The sequence below is a fragment of the Notechis scutatus genome, chromosome 16 (genome assembly GCF_049901735.1).
Source record: "Notechis scutatus isolate UNSWTSFEM ecotype Mainland chromosome 16, rNotScu1.2, whole genome shotgun sequence".
Lineage (NCBI taxonomy): Eukaryota > Metazoa > Chordata > Lepidosauria > Squamata > Elapidae > Notechis > Notechis scutatus.
In genome coordinates, this window is record NC_142024.1 from 5,264,822 (window position 1) to 5,284,782 (window position 19,961).

General features: G+C 45.9%; 1 protein-coding gene across 4 annotated transcripts in view; it reads right to left on the reverse strand.

The window, feature by feature from the left end:
* CLSTN1 (calsyntenin 1) overlaps positions 1-19,961 on the reverse strand; it is a 36,918-nt gene that overhangs the window by 15,727 nt on the left and 1,230 nt on the right. For 2 of the 4 annotated variants that reach the window (XM_087944599.1, XM_087944598.1), the window contains exons 2-8: positions 11,035-11,157; positions 9,070-9,138; positions 6,535-6,730; positions 3,890-4,098; positions 2,907-3,056; positions 2,617-2,802; positions 1,926-2,174 (exon numbers count right to left, since the gene is read on the reverse strand). In XM_087944599.1, the coding sequence (XP_087800725.1) occupies positions 1,926-2,174; positions 2,617-2,802; positions 2,907-3,056; positions 3,890-4,098; positions 6,535-6,730; positions 9,070-9,138; positions 11,035-11,157 (1,182 nt within the window). The remainder of the gene's footprint in view (positions 1-1,925; positions 2,175-2,616; positions 2,803-2,906; positions 3,057-3,889; positions 4,099-6,534; positions 6,731-9,069; positions 9,139-11,034; positions 11,158-19,961) is intronic. The other 2 variants (XM_087944600.1, XM_087944601.1) reach the window with 1 other exon arrangement.

Here is a 19,961-nt window from a genome sequence, read left to right on the forward strand (position 1 = left end):
CCTGGAATTGGGAGGAGAGAAACGTTCAGAATAAATACAACCTGCATGGTCACTATTTCCTGATCCTTCCGTAATTAAATTCATTTGGAGCCAATTAAAAACAAAGAGAGAGAGAGAGAGGGAGAGAGAGGAAGGGTAAGAGAGAGGGGGAGAGAAAGAGGGGGGAGAGAGAAAGAGAGAGAGGGAGGGAGAGAGGGAAGGAGGAGAGAAAGAGATGGAGGGAGAGAGGGGGAAAGAGAGAGGGGGAGAGAAAGGCAGGGAGAGGGAGGGAGACAGAGGGGGGAGAGAGAGGGAAAGAGGGGAGAGGGGGGAGGGAGGAGGGGAGGAGAGAGAGATAAAGCCAACTCTTCCTCCCTTGTAGCTCAAAAAGCAAAGAATCTTGCAGTGATTTAAGAAGGAACGTGGACTTGACTCACTGTCAGCCAGACACTTGATGAAACAGTAAACCTCCATCCCTCTTGCAGAAGCAAACGGTGTTCAAGGTTTTTGCTTTCTTGAAAGCAAGAGAGAGCTGGGGGGAGAAGGGGGGGGGGGCTTTTGCAAAGTCACGTGACTCACCTCCTTTTCTTTGCAAAACCCATGAAATGACATCCCAGCTGGAATCCAGCCATTAACTGCTTGCAAGCGCCAAGGCACAAAACTGATTCGGAGAATACTAGAGACATGAGGGGAAGGGAAAGCAAAGGATCTTCTCTTGGGAGGAGGGAGGGAGGGGAAAAAAAACCCCACAATCAGATCTGCTCTGTTGTGTTTTCCAAATATGCCAAGGAATCAGATTGTGACGTCTGCTAGGGAGAAGCACAACCAGCACAAAACACCCAGACAGGCTGAAAACACCCCACACCCACGGCTGGGTGTCAGCCTTCCAGCAAACCTCCCTTCCAGTCAGTCAAACACATCTCAAAAGTATTTATTAGACTAGCACTTGGCACATCGGTGGAATCCCAATTCTAAAAGTTTTTTAGGGCTTCCCACAAATTCCCAAACTACAAATCCATCCCCGCTTGGCTGTCATCACATCACATGGCCCCATCACGATCCGTCCAAAAGTAAGATCCTTATTTCATCCTGCACCATACTAAATGACCTTGAACTAACTGGAAGAGTTTTATTTTGTCTCCTTAGAGCTACTTAATTGAATTCACCCCCCTCCCACTTTGTGATGACCCAGGGTGGGATACAAAACAAACACAGTCACAGAAAACAGATGAAGCCCCTTTTATTCCTTCACTTTGCTTCCAAGCTCTGAGTATCTTTGAAGGAAGACCAAAACACACTCCCACACAAACAGTTACACGAAGAAGGAAAAAAGCAAGACAAACCAGACAAGATAAGGGCTGGAGGATGTCCACAGATAACACACACTGGCAAGGACGCCAAACTCAAGAGAGGAACTATAAACTAGAGATATTTACACATTTTGTTTCCAGCTTTCGCCAGTACGCAGGTCCATCCTCTTATTCAGTTGTCACAGCAGCAGCCCACTGAAGAGGATCAAGGCCCTCTCCTCCCCCATAGACCACGTCTCTCCTTATCCTCTCCTCCCTGCGTGCCCTAGGACGGAGAGGGGACTGGCCTGGGTCCTCCTCTGACTGCCCAGCCGGCCTCTGCCCTTCCCCAGCCTCCTCCACAACCTCCGGAGCCACACTTCCACTCCCTGTCGGCTGTTCCTCCTCTCCCTCAGAGTCAGTTTCCACCAGGGGCAGGACACACTTTCTCAGGCTATGTGGCAGCGTGGAATATGGCTTCCAAAGCTGACACTGGCTTAGTATGGAGAAACAATGCTATTTTTATGTCTAATGCCCTCCAACGGATGTTGTGGGTACAGTCTTTGGTGAACGACACAATCACCTCGAGGCTGAAAAGGCCAGGTGTGGGTGATCAACAAGCCAAACAGGTGCCCAGCACCCCCCCACTTCTTTTACCTGTCTTGTCTGAATTGCAAAGGATGGTCTCCTTTTCTTTGGCCCCGGGGCCGTGCCTCATCCAGACAGAAATCACAAAGGGCTCCTTCATGCTGATGGTGACCACGCTCTCCGGCACCTTCACGGCTTGAGTGCCGTTGAACTCGAAGACCTGGTCGCTCTCGTGGCCGTTGTCGGTTGGGAGGTTGAGGGTCCAGTTGGCTACGTTGCTTGGGGAAGGGAGCAGCTCCGCGGTGTCGGAGGAAGCACCTGCGAAGGGCCAGGATTTAAGATGTATAAAAAGAGAGGGCCGGAAAGCAGCAGGTCTGCTATCGGGTCGCTCTACCTTCTGGCAGGTTAAAAAATTCTCATTTTGGTGCTCATGTTCACGGGTGCTGCACTGAGAGAAAAGCTTTAGGTCTTAACCTGGCATCTTTGTTTAACTGGTCTGGGGGACATCACCGTGTTTCCCCCAAAATAAGACCCTGTCATATAATTTTTTGCCACCAAAAAAGGCACCAGGTCTTATTTTTTTTGGGGGGGGGGGATGTCATCCACTGACTAACCTCACTTGTATGCATCACCCCCGGCCTCCTTTTCGCTGTCAGAGGCAGAAGTAGAAGATCTTGAAGGCTGACACACACACACACACACACACACACACACACACACACACACACACCCCAGAGAAGCCTGGACTCTTTCGGCTTACCACACAGCCTGTGAAGGGACTTCTCCGAGTAGGTGTCTCGGTCGCAGCCTTTCCCGATGTGGTTGGTCTCCAACTCGACTGTGGCCTGGACGGAAGTGATGGGCTCATCGCAGGTCTCCAGATGGATGTTGGGGAAGAGGGAAAGGGCCCCCGTCCCTGGTTCGTACTCCATTCTTTTGCTCCAGCCTGAAACCGTCAATAGAGACAGTTGCGGCCTTTTGGTGCCTGAAGCAAGCAAGCAAGCGAGGAGCTTGGGAAAGGGGAAGCGGGGGGGGGGGGAAGAGACTAACCCTGCCAGCCTGGTTTGCAGGTGGGTTTAATGCTGATCTTCACCAGGACGTCCTCGGCAGCCCTCTTCTTCCCACAGTCGTAGGCCGTGACGGTGAGTTTATACTGGTGCTCCTTGGTGAAGCTCAGCTTCTCGGTGTTCTTAATGTAACCTGGCAAAGGCAAGGAGAGAGGTTTCAAAAACGGAGCAGGTCCTTAAGAGGTCACAAATAAAAAAATATCTGTTAGATTGATAGATCTTTATAGAAATGGCTTCTTTATGCTGTCAGGCAAAAAAGCAAAGTGGTCATTTGAGGTGAATGCCTTATTTTACTGTAACAGAGTCAGAAGTCAAAACTTCTTTCTCTTTCTTTCTTTCCTTCCTTTTTCTTATCTTTCTTCACTTCTCTTTTCCTTGTCCCTCCCCACTGCTTTCCTATTTACTTTGTATTTTGTATTATTTTATAACTCCATAAAAATGTTATTAAAAAAAAAAGAGGCCACAAATAAAAATGACTGGCATCCTTGCGTCGAGAGGAGGGAAATTATGATCATCTCTGCCCCCAAAGTGACGAGGTGATGGGTTCGAGGTCCTTCCCTCTGCTGCGAGGCCTGCCCACTTCTCCAGGGCAAGCCCAGCCCTCTGTCGTGGGGCCTTTGGACCACTCAAAACAGAGATCTGGGCCACTTCAAAGGGGTTTGGGGCCACTATCCAAATGCAGGAATCACGGTGGCGCAGCGGTTAGAGTGCGGTACTGCAGGCTACTTCTGCCGACTGCTGGCTGCCTGCAATTTGGCAGTTCGAATCTCACCAGGCTCACGGTTGACTCAGCCTTCTATCCTTCTGAGGTGGGTAAAATGAGGACCCAAAATTGTTGCGGGCAACAGACTGACTCTGTCAAGCGCTTAGAGAGGGCTGGAAAGCACTGGGAAGCGGTATATAAATCTAAGCGCTCTTGCTATCCGATAAAGGCTCTCCTCCGTGACAAGCCGGCCCCTGCCTTACCGTCTTTGTCGATTGCGAAGGGAACCTCCGGAGTGACAATCTCGTAACTGCAGATCTGGCTGAACTGCGGGGAGCAGTCGGCATCCACCGCCTCCACCTTTAGGATGTTGTCGTACCGCTTCCCCTCGATTGCCGTCGCTTTGTAGGACTTCTCCTTAAAGACGGGCGCATACTCGTTGACGTCGTTCACCTGGATGTGCACGGTGGCTCTGGGGAACAGAGAGTGAGGGGGGGCGGACTCTTTTATCAATGGGGAAATTCTGCACTGGGGACACACAGATACAAGTGTTAGCAGGGCCTGGGAAGTAAGAGAAGAGGTCAGCCACCGTAGTTCTTGGGACTGCAACTCCCATCACTTTGGCTGAGTTTCCTGTTGGTCTTCCATCCACTGACTCCCTGGAGTTAACTCTGCTTTACATCTGGATAATCGGCCAAAGGGAGCTGGGTACCAGCAGATGTTATGATGATGAAGAACAAGAGAAGATCCCTTGGAACCTAACCTGCCTTAAGAAAAGTGGAGATGGGGGGAGCTTGGGACCCAGCAGACCTGGTTAATCGACAGCGGTGTTTGCTTTGACATGTGTGGACTTCAACTCCCCTGGAGTGCTTCATGGCCACATACAAAGCTCTGCTCAGCTTCCCATCATGCTGCAGTGACAGCTCTGAATGTTTTGGTTTTTCAACTATAAGCAGCAGGCCTCATTAAGCCATCAATTATGGCAGTTAAAGAAAGGGTAGGGGCTCCATTTTAGCTGGAGCAGACAGCTTTTATTACACACTCACTCACTCACGTCTAAATTTACCAAGCTGCAGGCCAATTGTTTGATTTCTCCTGGGCAAGAATTTTAAAAGGTCAAAGCAGGGGAATGGGAGGGAGCTATAACAATCTGTTACCTTAGAGTCACCTCCTATTAGAGGAATATCTGACAGGAGATATTTAAGATTATTTCTCCGCTTTGCATCTGAAGTTCATTAGAAAAACACGGGATCTGTTCAGAAAGCATCAAGGGAACCCCACATCTCGGAAATTAAAACCTCATTTGGAGGGGGAGTCAAAATTAGGGTATATCAGGGTGTAGAGAGTCAGGATAATATACCAGGTATATCAGGGTATATGGAGTCAGGATATACCCTTGTCAGGGTATATCCTGACTCTAGCTGCAGATATTCCTTGCTTTCTGCCCTTTCAGCAAACCGAAAACAATAACGCATCACATCTTTCGCATTTCTTGAACCTTTCTGAGAAAGATGCTTGGATCAGCTTCCCTGACCTATGGAAACGATTTGAGATGTGTTAAGATTGCTGTGGATCAGCAAAAGCCAGAAGGATGCATGTCATCGGAAGAACTGTACCATAAAGCATAACGCAGACGAGGTTTTTTTTCCACACTCCAGGACGGAGGGAGAGGGAGAGGGGGGGAGAGAGAGGAGAGAGAGACAGAGACAGAGAGGGAGGAAGGGAGGGGGAGAGAGAGCTAAACACAGGCATTATATCTTTATGCCCCGAGAAAGAGAGGTGGAAACACTCTAAAGGTTAACGTGCAAATTCTTAAAACAAGATTGCTTCTGTCCCATAAATCCTGCAAGAGAAATAACCTGCATATCTCTCAATGCCATTGACCTCCATCAGCCACTTGGGAGGGTGGAGGTTCAAGTGTTCCTTCCCTTTTACAAACCATGATCTCAAAAACTGCTGATTTCATTCCTCTGCCCCCGTTTCCCCCCCCCTCAAAAGTGGACATTCTGAGCACAGAGCAAACCCAGGAGAAGGAAACGTGATCCATGCTGTTCTTTACAAGAGCAAATATTCCCACACTCCCTTAGCTACGTTGGTGGGGGAAAAGCCCCTTTCTGATTTTGGAACCCATGTGCCAAGATGCAACCGTGGCATCCTCTCTTCCGTCCTCTAGTTCAAGGGCCTTCAAACTTGGCAAGTTTTAAGACGTGTGGACTTCAACTCCCAGAATTCCTGAGCTAACACGGACTGGAGGAGGAATTCTGGGAGCTGGAAGTCCGCAAGTTTTAAAACTGCAAAGTTTGAAGACCCTGGTCTAGTTTAATGAAAAGAAGGGACTAGGGGTGACAGGATAGCAGTCATCTAACATTTGAGGGGCTGCCACAGAGAAGAGGCTGAGGGCAGGACAAGAAGCAGTAGAGGGAAACTAACCAAGGAGAGAAGCAACCTAGAACTAAGGAGAAATTAATCAGTGGAACAACCTGCCTCCAGAAGTTGTAAATGCTCCAACACTGGAAGTTTTTAAGAGGAGATTGGATAACCATTTGTCTGAAATGATATGGGGTTTCCTTCCTGAGAAGGAGGTTGGACTAGAAGACCTCCCTGGTCCCTTTCAACTCTGTTTTTCTCTTCTCCTCTCCTCTCCTCTCCTCTCCTCTCCTCTCCTCTCCCTCTCCTCTCCTCTCCTCTCCTCTCCTCTCCTCCCCTCCCCTCCCCTCTCCTCTCCTCTCTCCTTCCTAATTCTAATTCTAATCCATTTCCATTTCTATTCCTGTGGCATTTGGGCAGGGACCCATACAGCCACGTCTCACGTGTATAAAAAAAAAAAGCAGAAACCAGATTCCATTGGGGAAAAAGCACAGGGTATTTCTAATGAGGGCTCCCTTTCTCCCACCCGCCCGTCACTTACTTGTGGGACTTCTTCATATTGGCTCTATCCGGTCCTGTTCCACAATCGTAGGCCTGGATGGTGAAGGTATATTCCTTCTGCAGTTCGCAGTCCAGTTTTTCTTTGGATCGGATCGTCCCTTCTCCGGTGGATTTATCCACCACCACCGCTTCAAAGGGGACATTTTGGCCGTGGATTTTAAACCCACAAATTTCACCTAAGAGGGGGCAAAGGCAGCTCGGATTAGGACGTTCGGGAAAAGCCAGGAAAAAGGAGGGGATCTCAAACAGGGACGGCGTGCATGAGGCGGCACACACACACACACACACACACATGTGGACTTGGCAACAGGTACCACTCAATCGTTTCATAGCAGCCAGAGTTTTGTGGGGGGTTTTTGGTGAGGGGTTTTGCCGACAAAGCGCAAGGAACTTGTGTTGGGCGTTCCGGGAACTTTTAGTTTGGATTTTTTTTTTTAAAAAAAAGAAAGGAACAAACAGGCAGACATCTGGCTTTCCAAGCAATTCATTGCTTCTGCATTCGTTCATGCGGGAGGACGTCGAACAAAAGAGAAGAGAAGAGGCATTTCACAGGAATACTTGAGAAACTCGGGAGAGCAAAAAACGTCAGAACGACAGCAGGGAACATCAATGGTCAAAGCCACTGGGAATCAAGGCTGGCTGGGCCTTCCTCGTGTTTTTTTGACCAGAGCAGTTAAAAAACACTCCGTTATCCAGTCAAGGAAGGGAGGGGGAGGGAGGGGGAGGGAGGGGGTTTGAAGGTGTTGGGCAGGGGGAAGAGTTTCAATGGGTGCAGAAGATTCAGCACTGTCATTTACAAAAATTCTTGTCAAGGGATGAGAGAGGAGGGGAAGTCTTCCTGTGCAATGGTTTTTCGAAAGAAAGAAAGAAAGAAAAAAGAAAGAAAGAAAGAAAGAAAGAAAGAAAGAAAGAAAGAAAGAAAGAAAGAAAGAAAGAAAGAAAGAAAGAAAGAAAGAAAGAAAGAAAGAAAGAGCAGAAGTAGTCAGGGAATCCAAATGACTCGGGGAAGGAAAAGCACACACAGTTCTGGGAAACCAGCATGTACGACCAGTTCTGAGGAACTACAGTTTAGACCAATGCCACCAATTTTCCTTCTAGGGTTTTCTATCACAGGTATCCTCACAGGGTCTTGTGCCGTTCAATTTACGGACAAGTCGGGTCCGTTGCGCACTTGGCAGCATCTCCGCGATTTAAAATTAGCTCACTCTGGTTCCTTTCCTTGCTCGCCCAGGCTGTCCTTTGTTTCCTTCGTCCGGAGCCTTACACTGTGTAATACAAAGCCTTGTTGGTCAGGCTGCCCTCTAAGGGTTTCTGCCTCCCCCAAACCTCCTTGTTTCCCTAAGGCGCTGTCACCTTGCCTGTGTGTCCAATGCAGGCAGCCGGCAGAGGCCCTCGTCGCCTCACCCGCACCAATACAACGCGTGTTCACTTAACATTGGTGGCAAAAAAGGTGGTAAAATGGGAGCAATTGTTTCAGTAGAAACTTTCGGCTCCGTCGTGGTCATTAAGTTGAGGACTATCTGTATTCCCCAGGTCCCAAGAGAATCAACATCCAGGAACTAAGTAATCCCAAATCAAACTTCCATCTCCATGTCTCAAGGTCAATGTGACTCTCAGTGGGCAGGTTCTCTGCAAAGCCACCATCCCACGCTTGGCTGAAGCGATCAATTGATCTGCTGACCAACTCGGAGGCCAGACTGTGTTCCGAAAAGGATCCGGAGGATGGAATTCACGAAGCCGGAGGCAGAATGACAAAAATTCAGAATTTTAAAAGGCCACATGGCTGGAGTTCTCCCTTTCCTAACTGCAGTCATCCACTGCTAGTTGAGTGCAGGTTTTTTTACAGGCACACTACCTCCTCAACTCAAGCGGAAATCATATATATATGATGATGGCAGATGAGATTCTGCCGAAACGTTGCTACAACTTTAAAAGCACAACTACAATGACGTGGGAAAATAATATATATATGTATGTTTTCTTAAGTTTTATATATATACCATACATATATATGATATTCAGCTTTGTTCGGGTATTTTCCCACGTCATTATAGTTGTGCTTTTAAAAAACTATAACTTTAAAAGCACAACTATAATGATGTGGGAAAATACCCGAACAAAGCTGAATACCATACATGTAAGTACCCGCGAAACCTTAAGAAAACAAATATATCTATATATCTATATATCTATATATAATTTTCCTTGGAAAAACAAGGGTGTGTTTTCAAACCACACCTCCTGGACTCTCCAAATGGATATCTGATGGACTGATATTTCTAGCCAGGGGTTATAAACACGACATTTTTCTATTGGTATTTTTTTTTATATAAAGAGGGGACTGGGGTGAGAGCCAAGGAAAGGGCAGGAGAGGGAGAAGCAGGGATGGGGGAAAGTGGGTGATAACACAGGACCAAAAAGCATGACAGGGTCTCCTGTTGCCGGTTTCTCCCGTTTCATAACAAAAGTTAGTGGGTTAATATGGATAAACGGGACTCCAAGAGCCTTTCATCACCTTCCTTAGTGAGGGTCACCTCAAAACTCTCTAATGGGAGAAAAGATAAACCCAAGTCTTCAGGAAAGACTGAAAAAAGGAGGAAACGAGGAAAAGGTCAAAACACACAGACATTAGATTGAACAATCCCTCTCCCTCCAAATTTAAATGCAACACTTCAACCCTAAATGCATCAGAATCCAATCCCCACATTCAATTCCCATTTTTTGCCCCCAAGCTCAGATTCCAGGGTCTACTTAGGCATACTTTGGGAAAAGGTCACCTTCAGAGGTGGGTCTTCAGCAGGTTCTGAGCAGTTCTGGAAAACCGGTAGCAGAAAATTTGAGTCATTTGGAGAGTTCCAGAAGAAGAAAAAAATGCAGACTACAAGAACCAGGAGCGCCACTCATGTGACCCTGAGGACCCAGACAAACCTCCAAGTGGCCTCAAGGACCCTCTAAAAGGAGGCAAATGACCAGCTGTCTGCAAGGAATATAAATCTTTCCATTCCCCACCATCCAGTCAGAGCTGAAGAAGCTTCTTGGATGAGAAGTAAAACATCTTCAAAGAAAAAAACAAGAAAGGCCCAAGATCCAATGCTGCTTTGTTCTTGAGAACTTTCAATCTCTAACTAACTGGTCCAATATCTTGAGGAGGAGAAGCTAGCAAAGCATGCTATGTAAAAAAAAACAAAAAACCGGTGAGTAGGTACAGGATAGAAAACTTGATCTGGGGATGGCAGCCAAGTCAGGAATTGGCTTGGCCAATCAAAACGGAAACCCGACGAGGGATAAGGTGTCAAACCAGTGGTTCTCTGGCTTTTTGGTGCATTAGATTAGAAAACCAGGCTGAAGGTGGCCAAAGATTTGCCTTCACAAATGCAAAGGCCAATGCCGACAAATCTCCAATTTAAAGCTTGAGCTAAGGGTTATGAACGCCACATGGCCTCCTGCGCATAATCTCCTTATGTCAAATGAAGCCGAGAGGCTTTATCGCCCCTTTATTGACTCAAGTTCATTTTTACAGCAGATTGCTGGCAGTCGGGATGGGTTGCAACCCAGCCTTCCTACGCGGCCCAGTGAATGCATATCCCCACTTTGCCTTTCACGCTATGCCAAACCACACAGGCCAAATAGTCACGTATGAGCTGCAGTCCAAGTTAACTAACCTGCCAATTATTTGTCAGACGGAGTTCTGGTTTCATTCCACCCCACCCGCCACTTCTGAGAGCCAATTTCTCCAGAATTGCCCTCAACCTCAGTTTTATCATTCTGAGTTTCTTCAATAGGGGCAGCGCAGTCTGTTTTACGGGATAACTCTGCGTACGCTTCTCTTGGGATGCGGTGGCTCAGGGGCTAAGATGCTACGTTTGTCGATCAGAAAGATCGGCCGTTCGAATCCCTAGCACTGCGGAACGGAGTGAGCTCCCATTCGTTGTCCCGGCTTCTGCCAACCTAGCAGTTCGAAAGCATGGGGGAAAAAAATGCAAGTAGAAAAAATAGGGATCCCTTTGGTAGGAAGGTAACGGCGTTGTGTGCGCCTTCGGCGTCTAGTCCTGCTGGCCACATGACCACAGAGACGTCTTCGGACAGCGCTGGCTCTTTGGCCTTGTAACGGAGATGAGCAGCGCCCCCTAGAGCTGGAAACGACTAGCACGTAGGTGCAAGGGGAACCTTTTACCTTTACACTTCTCTACCTCAAAGGAGCCATGGTCACGAAGGAAAGCCTCCCTTCCCAAACACTGCTAGCCCCTTTTTAAAAAAGGCAATGGTGGTCCTTATTTCCTGGAGAGGCAGAAGTGAAGATACTAGGAGGCATGAGGGGCTTCTGATGACCCCTCCTCCCCCTTCTTTCCCAATTTGGAACTGATCTATCGGAACGATGATACTGTCGGCAGCATCGACATCTGTCAACCGAGCTCCTGATGGCCACCCAAGGAGACCAGGACTCTTGCAGGAAGCATGGCAGGAATCCACCCCCCCTTACCTGCAAACCGAAGCGGCGAATCTTTATCCAATGCTATCAAGGGAGGGTCCAGGAGCACTGTGTTGTCATTTTCAGTAACAATGCCATGGTAGGTGGTCTCAATCCACGGTTTGTGCTTGTTAACTGCAAAATCAACGAACGGAACACCATTAATGACAAGAGAGTGAGTGGAACGGCCCAGCCCGGATACTTTCGGAAATGGCTGCATCTCCGGTGGTGGGATGCTGCCGGTTCGGACCGGTTCTAGCAAACCGGTAGTTCCGACCATCAGCTGGCCCCGCCCTATCGTGTCCTTTATTTCCTCCTTTCCGACTCAAGTTGATTTCTGCGCCTCAGCTGTTCTACTTAACCGGGGCTGCCCTAGAAGGCAAGCATTTGAGTGTCAACTGGCTGTATTTTGAATGCTGCTCACAGAACCGGTTGTTAAAACTGGTTGCAGCCCGCCGCTGCGCATCTCACCTATCCAAACCTCATGAGCTGACAGCCTGACATTAGCATTGGGGGGGAATAGGAATATAAGGAGGAAGAAGTGGGGTGGGGAGAATGGAAGCGCAGCTGAGCCTTGTGAGAAGCTACAGCCAGCCAAGGTTAAGTCAGGAGATGCAGAACTGGGGGACCAAGCCCCTGTTTCCTAAACAATATACAAGCACCTTTTTGGATAGCCACGGGATGGCGGGGGGGGAGGAGGGGGGAGGGGAAGAGGATCTGTATTGTTTGTATGGGAAAGCCCCAGATTCGGCTTATCATTTTTTAAATTTAATTAATTTTTATTTATTTATTGAATTTATTTTGCCACCTATTCCCCCGTGGCGACTCAAGGCGGCTTACAGAATATAAAAGCCACATTTAAAACAACAAAAACAAAAAAAAAAGATGCTACTTCTATAGCCAGGTTAAGCTTCAGTAAAGTACAGGTGGTCCTCGACTTAGGACCACAATGGCGTTCCACATTTCTGTTGTTAAGCGAGATGTTTGCTAAGTGAGTTTTGCCTTAGCAACGGCTGTACAGTGAATCCCTGCGACGGATAGGTTAGCCAATCCGGGTGTGAAGTAAACCTCGCTTCCCCACGGACTCGGCTTGTCAGGAAAGGGGATGGCATGACTTTTGGATGCAGCAACCATGGTCGTAAGTACGAACCGCTTGCCCAGCATCTGAATTTGGGTCACGTTGATCGTGGTGATGCTTCCTCCCCCCCCCAAAAAAAGGTCGTAAATCACTTTCTTCAGCACCATTGTAACTTTGCACGGTCACTAAATGAATGGTTGTTAAGTCGAAGGCTATCTGTATGTTCTTGGCCAAAAATATCAAATCAAATGGCTGTGAGTCTTTCTTTGCTAGATGGCGGAGTGGGATGGCTGACATTTCCATTTAATTAATCCTGTGTCTGTGATTCAAAACATTACCCTGGAAAGCAAAATCCAGATTAGGAGCCCCCCTCCCTCATTATCCCCCACACATTCATTGACTCTCATCTGGATGACTGTCCTCTCTGTGCCCTTGGAGACTCTGCATCAGTCTGTCATCTGCACCTCTGTAACGGTCTGGTTTGGTTCTGCAACCCAATAGGACAGACACAGACTCCAGAGAGGAATTAGGACTGCAGAAAATAGCAATTGCTACCAACCTGCCTTCCATGGAGGTCCTGCATCCTGCAAAAAGAGGGCTGTGAAAATATCTATAGACTCCTCACATCCCGGACATAAACTATTTCAACTTCTTCCCTCAAAGCAATGCTATAGAGCCCTGCACACCAGAACAACTAGACACAAGGACGGTCTTTTCCTCCATGCCATCGCTCTGCTAAACAAATAATTCCCTCAACACTGTCCAACTATTCACAAAGTTCTGACAGTGAGAACAATCAACCAGTGGAACAGAAGTTGTGGGAGCGCCATCACTTGAGACCTTCAAGAAGAGACTGGGCTGCCATTTGTCAGAAATGGTGTAGGGTCTCCCGCTTGGGCGGGGGGGTTGGACTAGATTTCCTACAAGGTCCCTTCCAACTCTGATTATCTGATTAATACTGAACTAGGATTCTCAGAAGCTGCCATAGACAAGATAGTAACATCCGCCATCACTAGCATCCCGCAAGATTTTTTTTAAAAAAAGTTGAATTACTTTGGTTTGCACGCAGCACTGCATGCAGAAGGTTGCATTAAATAAGACCCGTTCCCTTCATAAAGGATAATAATATAATGTCCCAGCTGAAAGTCCGCAGATTCTGCTGCCAGAGTAAATGGAAAGATTAAGGCTTTTTTCACAAAAATGTCTTTTACCTTAGCAATAGGTTTTGTTATTTAAGATTTAATGCACTCTTTGGAGGGCTGGCAACCTTCAAACTGTTCTTGGAGCACTGAAAATAGCACGGGGCTTTATCTAAAAAAGGCTAACGCAGGAGAGAGAGAGAGAGAGAAAATTCGTATTGATTAGGTGAAAAGGAAAAAAAATAGCACTCAGAGCCCAAGAGCATTAGGGCTGCTTTATAGCAAAAGGATGTTATTTGACCCCCCCCGCCCCAGGGACTGGTTTAACCATACAGGTAGTCCTCAGTTTACAACAATCCATTCAGTGACCGTTCAAAGTTACAACGGCACTGGAAAAAGTGCCTTAGGGCCGTTTTTCAGAGTTACAACTTTGGGGGCCTCCCCATGGTCACGTGATCAAAATTGAGAGGCTTGGCAACCGGCTCGTATTTATGACAAAGCCAAAGGGAAGACCGGGTGCACTGACCAGCCGTGTGACTAATGCCACATCTGCAGCGATTCGTTTAATAACGGGGGCAAGAAAGGACGTAAAACGGGGCAAAGCTCCGTTAACAAGCGTCTCGCTTAACAGCAGGCGTGTGTGGGCTCAACTGTGGTTGTACGTCGAACTGGATGTGCATCACAAAACATTGAAGGGTATCTTTCAGGTTCCTCTAGTCTAGTAGCCAGTTTGAGCTGGTGTTCAAAATCTTAGCACCAGGCAGTAAGATAATCCATTAGCCAGGTTTCAGGGATTGTCAGAAAGGATAAGGTGGTTAGGTTAGGTTTTGGGGGGAAAAACTGAAGCCACACAGACAGACAAGGCAATCCTAGTAAGAAAATTCTTGCCAGTTCAGGTTTAGGATCCAGGAAACCTTTGTAAATTGCTCAGAATCTACTTCCTAAATATTGCTGCTGTTTATAACCTCTAACAACCCAGAATAAAAGAAAAAGCAATTCAGCCTGGAATAAAGAACAGCTAAAATGCCGAATTTCACCTGCTACATTTAAGCGGCAAGCAAACAAACACCTACTATTAATTATGGTTTATTATTCGGTTCCGCATTCTCTTGACTGTTACTGTTGAAATTTGGTGGCGGGAGAAACCAACAACCCCCTATTTAAAGTATTTTATTTCAGGTGTATTTCTCAGATATCAGAAAGGAAGGTATCAAGCAAAAAGATCTTTCCTAAAGCACAAAAACTTTTAAGAAGAAAAAAAAAGGCTCAACATGTTGTACAGGTAGTCCTTGACTTACAATAGTTCATTTAGTGACCGTTCAAAGTTACAACAGTTCTGAAAAAAGCGACTTGATGACCGTCTCCCCTATTTTATGAGCTTTGCAAGCATCCCCACAGTCACGTGATCAAAAATTAGGTGCTGGGCAACTGACTCCTATTTATGATGGTTGCAGTGTCCCGGAATCACGTGAACCCCTTTTGCGACCATCCGACAAGGAAGTCAAAGGGGAAGCCAGATTCACTTAACGACCAGGTGACTAACTTAACTGCAATGAGTCAACTTAACAACTGTGGCAAGCAAAGTCATAAAATGGGGGCCCCTTAGCAAATGTTTCGCTGAGCAACTTAAATTTGGGGCTCAATTGTGTTCGTAATTCGAGGACTCCCTGTCAATGAAGACCCAGGTGAATGAATGTCGTCACAAAAACAGGGATGCTTTGAGACTGGGGCTTGTTCCATTAATCTCTTAGGGCGAATTAGAAAAAGGCTGTTCCAGATGACCAAAAAACCGATGCTAGTTCAGAAATTTTTGCTTCTGGTCCCCTTGTGCTGCAAAATCACCGTCTTGGACAGATATAAGTATTTTTTCTTCCATTCTTTCTTTTTGCAAAGCTATATAAAAGGCAGTCATTTTCTGCAAGCCTCAGGAGAGAAGAGTAAAGCATTAACTTTGCTATAAATTAATTGCAAAGGCAGTGTGTCCATTTATGAAGGAGAACGCTCAAGGTTTCTCCCCTGAAAGTGCCTTTTCAAAGCAAGTTTCCTCACACCCCAAACCAAAGTGTTCTCCAGCGGTGTTCCTGCCTGGGCTGAGAAGCACAGACTGCAAAAGATGCAAAAGCCAAGACGGGGAAGAAGCCTCATTGCTACGAAAAAAGCAATCACGAGACAGGAGCACCTATTTAAAAAAGAAACCACCACCCCTGGTGGAAATTTTAGATCCATCCTAGGCCAGATGTCACAAACTACGTTCTCAACTCTTCCTAGAATTCGGAGAAGGGACTGAATCCCAAAGTAGGTGCTTTGGAAGAAGGGTGAATTAAATTCAAAACACCAGCAAACAATCCATCAGGATAAAGCCGGAAGGGACCTTGGAGGTCTTCTAGTCCAACCCCCTGCTCAAGCAGGAGACCCTATACAATTTGAGACAAGTGGCTGTCCACTCTCTTCTTAAAAGCCTCCAGTGATGGAGCAGCCACAACTTCTGGAGGGAAGTTGTTCCTCTGGTTAATTCATTGTTCTGTCAGGAAAATTCGCCTTAGTTCGACGCTACTTCTCCTTGATTAGTTTCCATCCATTCCTTCTTATCTTACCTTCTGGTGCTTTGGAAGATAAACTGATCCCCTATTCTTTGTGGCAGCCCCTCAAATACTGGGATGCTATCATGTCACCCCAGTCCTTCTTTTCAAACAAGGAAACCCAACTTTGTTAAAGCTACGCGACGATGATCCCCTCTAGTTAATCCCCAAGATTAAAACATATAATCTCCTCTCCCAGCTTCCAGTTTTAAGTCAGCAATTCACTACAGCATTGCCGTCCCAAAGGAAAAAATATTTGTAAACAAAGAGCTGACGATCTCAGGGATCATCCTGTATAAAGCTCCTAAAAAGAAATTAAAATAAAAAAATCCCAAAAGGAATGTTTCTGAGGATCAGAGCTGCTCCCAAAATCAATGCATTGATCCAGAAGACTAATCTGTAGGAGGATGTGAATTATTCAAGTGCCACTAAATGGTGGATAGGCGGAAGATGGAGGATGTGATTAAATCACTGTTCATATCTTGCATCTATTTTTTCTTTCCAAGACAGACTTGTGTCTAGAGACTGCAAATCATTATTGTACTTATGGGCCGAAAGCCAGTGTATATTCACAGATTTATTTGCAAAAACTGCTTAGCTTTATATAAAAAAAATATCTTATTAACCTGCCTTCTGCACTCTTGCTTACATTAGGCCATAATTCAAACTTGATAAAGTGCTGAGAGACATCACCTAACATCCCCCTGGCATTCAGGATTCCTTCCATAGTGGCAGGTAGAAAAAGACAGCAGCTCGTTCTGGGTGGAAACAAAGAGATTTTCTGGCCCAGTTATTTCTTCTTAATAAATCAAAGTTATTCCTGTAGCACTAGAAAAAGCTGTTCCGGTATAAGCCTGCTCAGTCATTCAAAGTTTGCCTCAGCAATTTTTTGTCCTCTCAATATCTCACACTAATGCACGAGTATTCTTCCAGAATTTAGCCTCTGCCTTTATTGCATCCATAACCTTTAAAAGGACAAGCTTCCAAAAAAAAAAAAGGAGGGGGGAGGAAGACTTCAAATATGTTTTGACAAGTGGAAACAACACAATTTTCTCGATTAAAATACAGTTTTAAGATAGCAAGCTTTGCGGTGCCTGGAAGGCACAGGAATTGCCAGGGAAGATTAATTCAACATGAAAACTCTTTATCTATCGCTTGCTTTTAAAAGTGCCAAAGGGTTTATTTTGGCTCTCATTCTCCAGTGCTAATCCTCTGGATCTCTGCAAGGAAACTGAAGAAAATGAAGCAGGAAATTGACACCTTCCCCAGGTATGGCGAAGGCTGGGTCCCCTAACTGTGAAGCAAAATTTCAGTCTGCTGTGCTTTCCTTGTGCCAGCTGGGGGAAAAAATCAATCGAGAGTGAATTTATCCTTTTGAAACTAAGACACTAACACAGCATTTAAAAGACACTAATACAGCATTTAAGCCATCTCACGTGGCCCTTGTTTTCGGTTTCCACATCTAATAGAAATAATAACCCTGAGGTGTTTCTGCAATGCGTAACCTTCCCTGCCTCAAGGCCGAGAAATACCTCTCCACAAAGGGCTTTCCAGAAGACAAAAAAATTGCCCAGATTTGATGCCCCTGGTCGGCAATCAGAAAAACTACTCCACCAGCAAATGCACAAACCCTGCAGCTCCGTCTGTCTGTGTGTGTGGGGGGGAGGATGGACAGAGGAAGGTAGAGAGATGGAGAGAGAGATGGACAGAGAGAGGGAGAGAGGAAGGGAGGGAGGGAGAGAGATGGACAGAGAGAGAGAGAGAAAGAGAGAGAGAGAAAGAGAAAGAGAAAAAGGAAGAGAAAGAGAAAAAGTAAAGAGAAAAAAAGAGTAAGAGACCTAAACACAGGCGTTACCAAGAAGCAGATTCACCACACTTAAGAGTTTACCTTTCCTTACCACTAATAACAACCTTGAACTTCCATATCTCAAACAGGATGACAACAAACAACTTTCCTTTGAATCTAAATAACTGGTGTGGAAGGAAGATGAGAGATGAAGAGTGCTTTATTTAAACAAAAAACAAAAAAACCCCAAAGTTTGCCTCAGTATGTCTGCTGCAGTTCCTCCTTCCCCCACCAAAACATTGTACCTTGAAAATCATAAAACCAGAATAAGCGTTCTTGTAAGAGACAGAAAATGGTTGCTGTGGGTAAAATTATTGGGGGAGGGGGTTAATAGTGTGTGTGTGTGTGTGTGTGTATTTGCAAAGGGGAATGAAAGATGCCTGAATCTCAGAAAATATCCTGCATTCCACAGAAGATACCGTGTTACCTATTGCATGTTCTGTCTGTTATGAATCACACAGTGTGAAGTGGGGAGAGTGTGTGTGTGCAAAGTACACAAAAGAGGGAAGGTCTCTCCTTGTGTTGGGGTTATGAACCGGAAAAGATAGGAGGAGAAGTCATGAAGAAATTAAATGCCCCTATGTGTGATTAGCAGGCAATGAGGAAGAAGGAAAAAAAGATTTTGCAACAGAGTATTATGCACACAATTACCTCTGAATTCAATGGGGCTTAGTCCCAAGTAAGTACAACCCAAACACAAGGAGAGAGAGAGAGAGAGAGAGAGAGGGAGGGAGAGAGAGGGGGGCAAAAGTTGAGCTATGCATTTTTAAAAATCTCCTTTTGCTGGCTGTCCGTGTGAAATGCCTTCAGAGGTTATTAGATCACGCATTAATGTATCGCTGCGTTTATAGTGCACTACGGTTACATTGGAAAGCATACTAAAATATTCTACAGCATGTACAATGTACATTGCTAACCATTAAAATATGCGTCAGTTGCATCTTCTGTTGTTTTAGCGTGAAATCTTATAATCTCCGTAAGCTGCGCAGAACTACTAACAGCAGCTTTTCTATCTTCCCGTGTGTGTGTGTGTGTGTGTGTGTGTGTGTGTGTGTCTGTATCGAAACATTTTGTGCATCTTCTGCTGTGGATGCTTCTGTCAAATCAAATCCCAATGCTGTGCGTGTGTGTGTATACGTAATACACACGCAACACTGCATCTGTGAAGGCTAGGCATCTGCGCACCAACAAAATGCAACATGGTGACTCTTCCTTGGATGGCAATGTTGTGAAATCTATCACACAGCCTAATAGCTTCTCTTCTGAATTGCAATCGAATGCACAGCTAACACAACACTGCCCCTCCTCTGATGCCAAGCACATGCACATATAACACAATGTTGTGAAGGCTCTCCCTAAAGGCTTTCTCTAACAAATCCCTGTGACTTCTCTTTCAGATTGTGCATAGGTAACACAATGACTGACCTCCTCTCTTGTACAATACACACAGACTACCACATTGCACCTGCTCTCTCTGACTGTGCAGAGAACACATCCTTGTGATTTTTGTTTCCCACAGCAACCGTCTCTTTATTCATCTCTAGGTTATATATCACCCACCTGAATTAATTTTGTCTCGAACTACAACCCCTGAGTCTAACGACACTGTGTGTCGGATTTTGCATAGGCAACACAACACTTGGCCTCCTCTTCCGGAGTGTGCATACCAGTCAACATACCACTTGGCCTTCTCTCCCACACTGTGCATATGTAACACAACACTGAGCATTCTCTCTCCCTATGGTGCAGATAAAATACAAGACCCCACTTCTCCTAGAAGTGCAGTCCTGCGTAGAGAACACAATCTGGAGATTTCTCTCTCTCTCTCTCAGCCTGCCCATCCATCCATGTAAATATCACACATTTGGGTGAAATTCTTCAGACAGCAACTCTATGGATATAACAAACTTGTAGTTATTCCTTCAGATTGCAATCCTATGCAGAGAGAACACTATTCATCTATCCTTCCAGCATATCCATCCCACTTTTCTCTATCTCCTGCTATGTAAATACTACACACTTGAATGCATCTCTTTCAGATTTCAATCCTGTGCAGAGAATCCCACAAACCCATTCCATCCATCTATCCATCCCACTTTTCCCTTTTTCTCTGTCTATGTAAATACAACACAATTGGTGCATCTCTTTCAGAGATGCACCTATGCAGACAGAACACTGCCTATCCACCTATGTATCTACCTACCTACCTACCTAGCCACTCCTTCCATCCACCCATTCCATATATCCATCTATTCCTTCCTTCCATCCATCTGTTCTATCCAACCACCGATTCCATC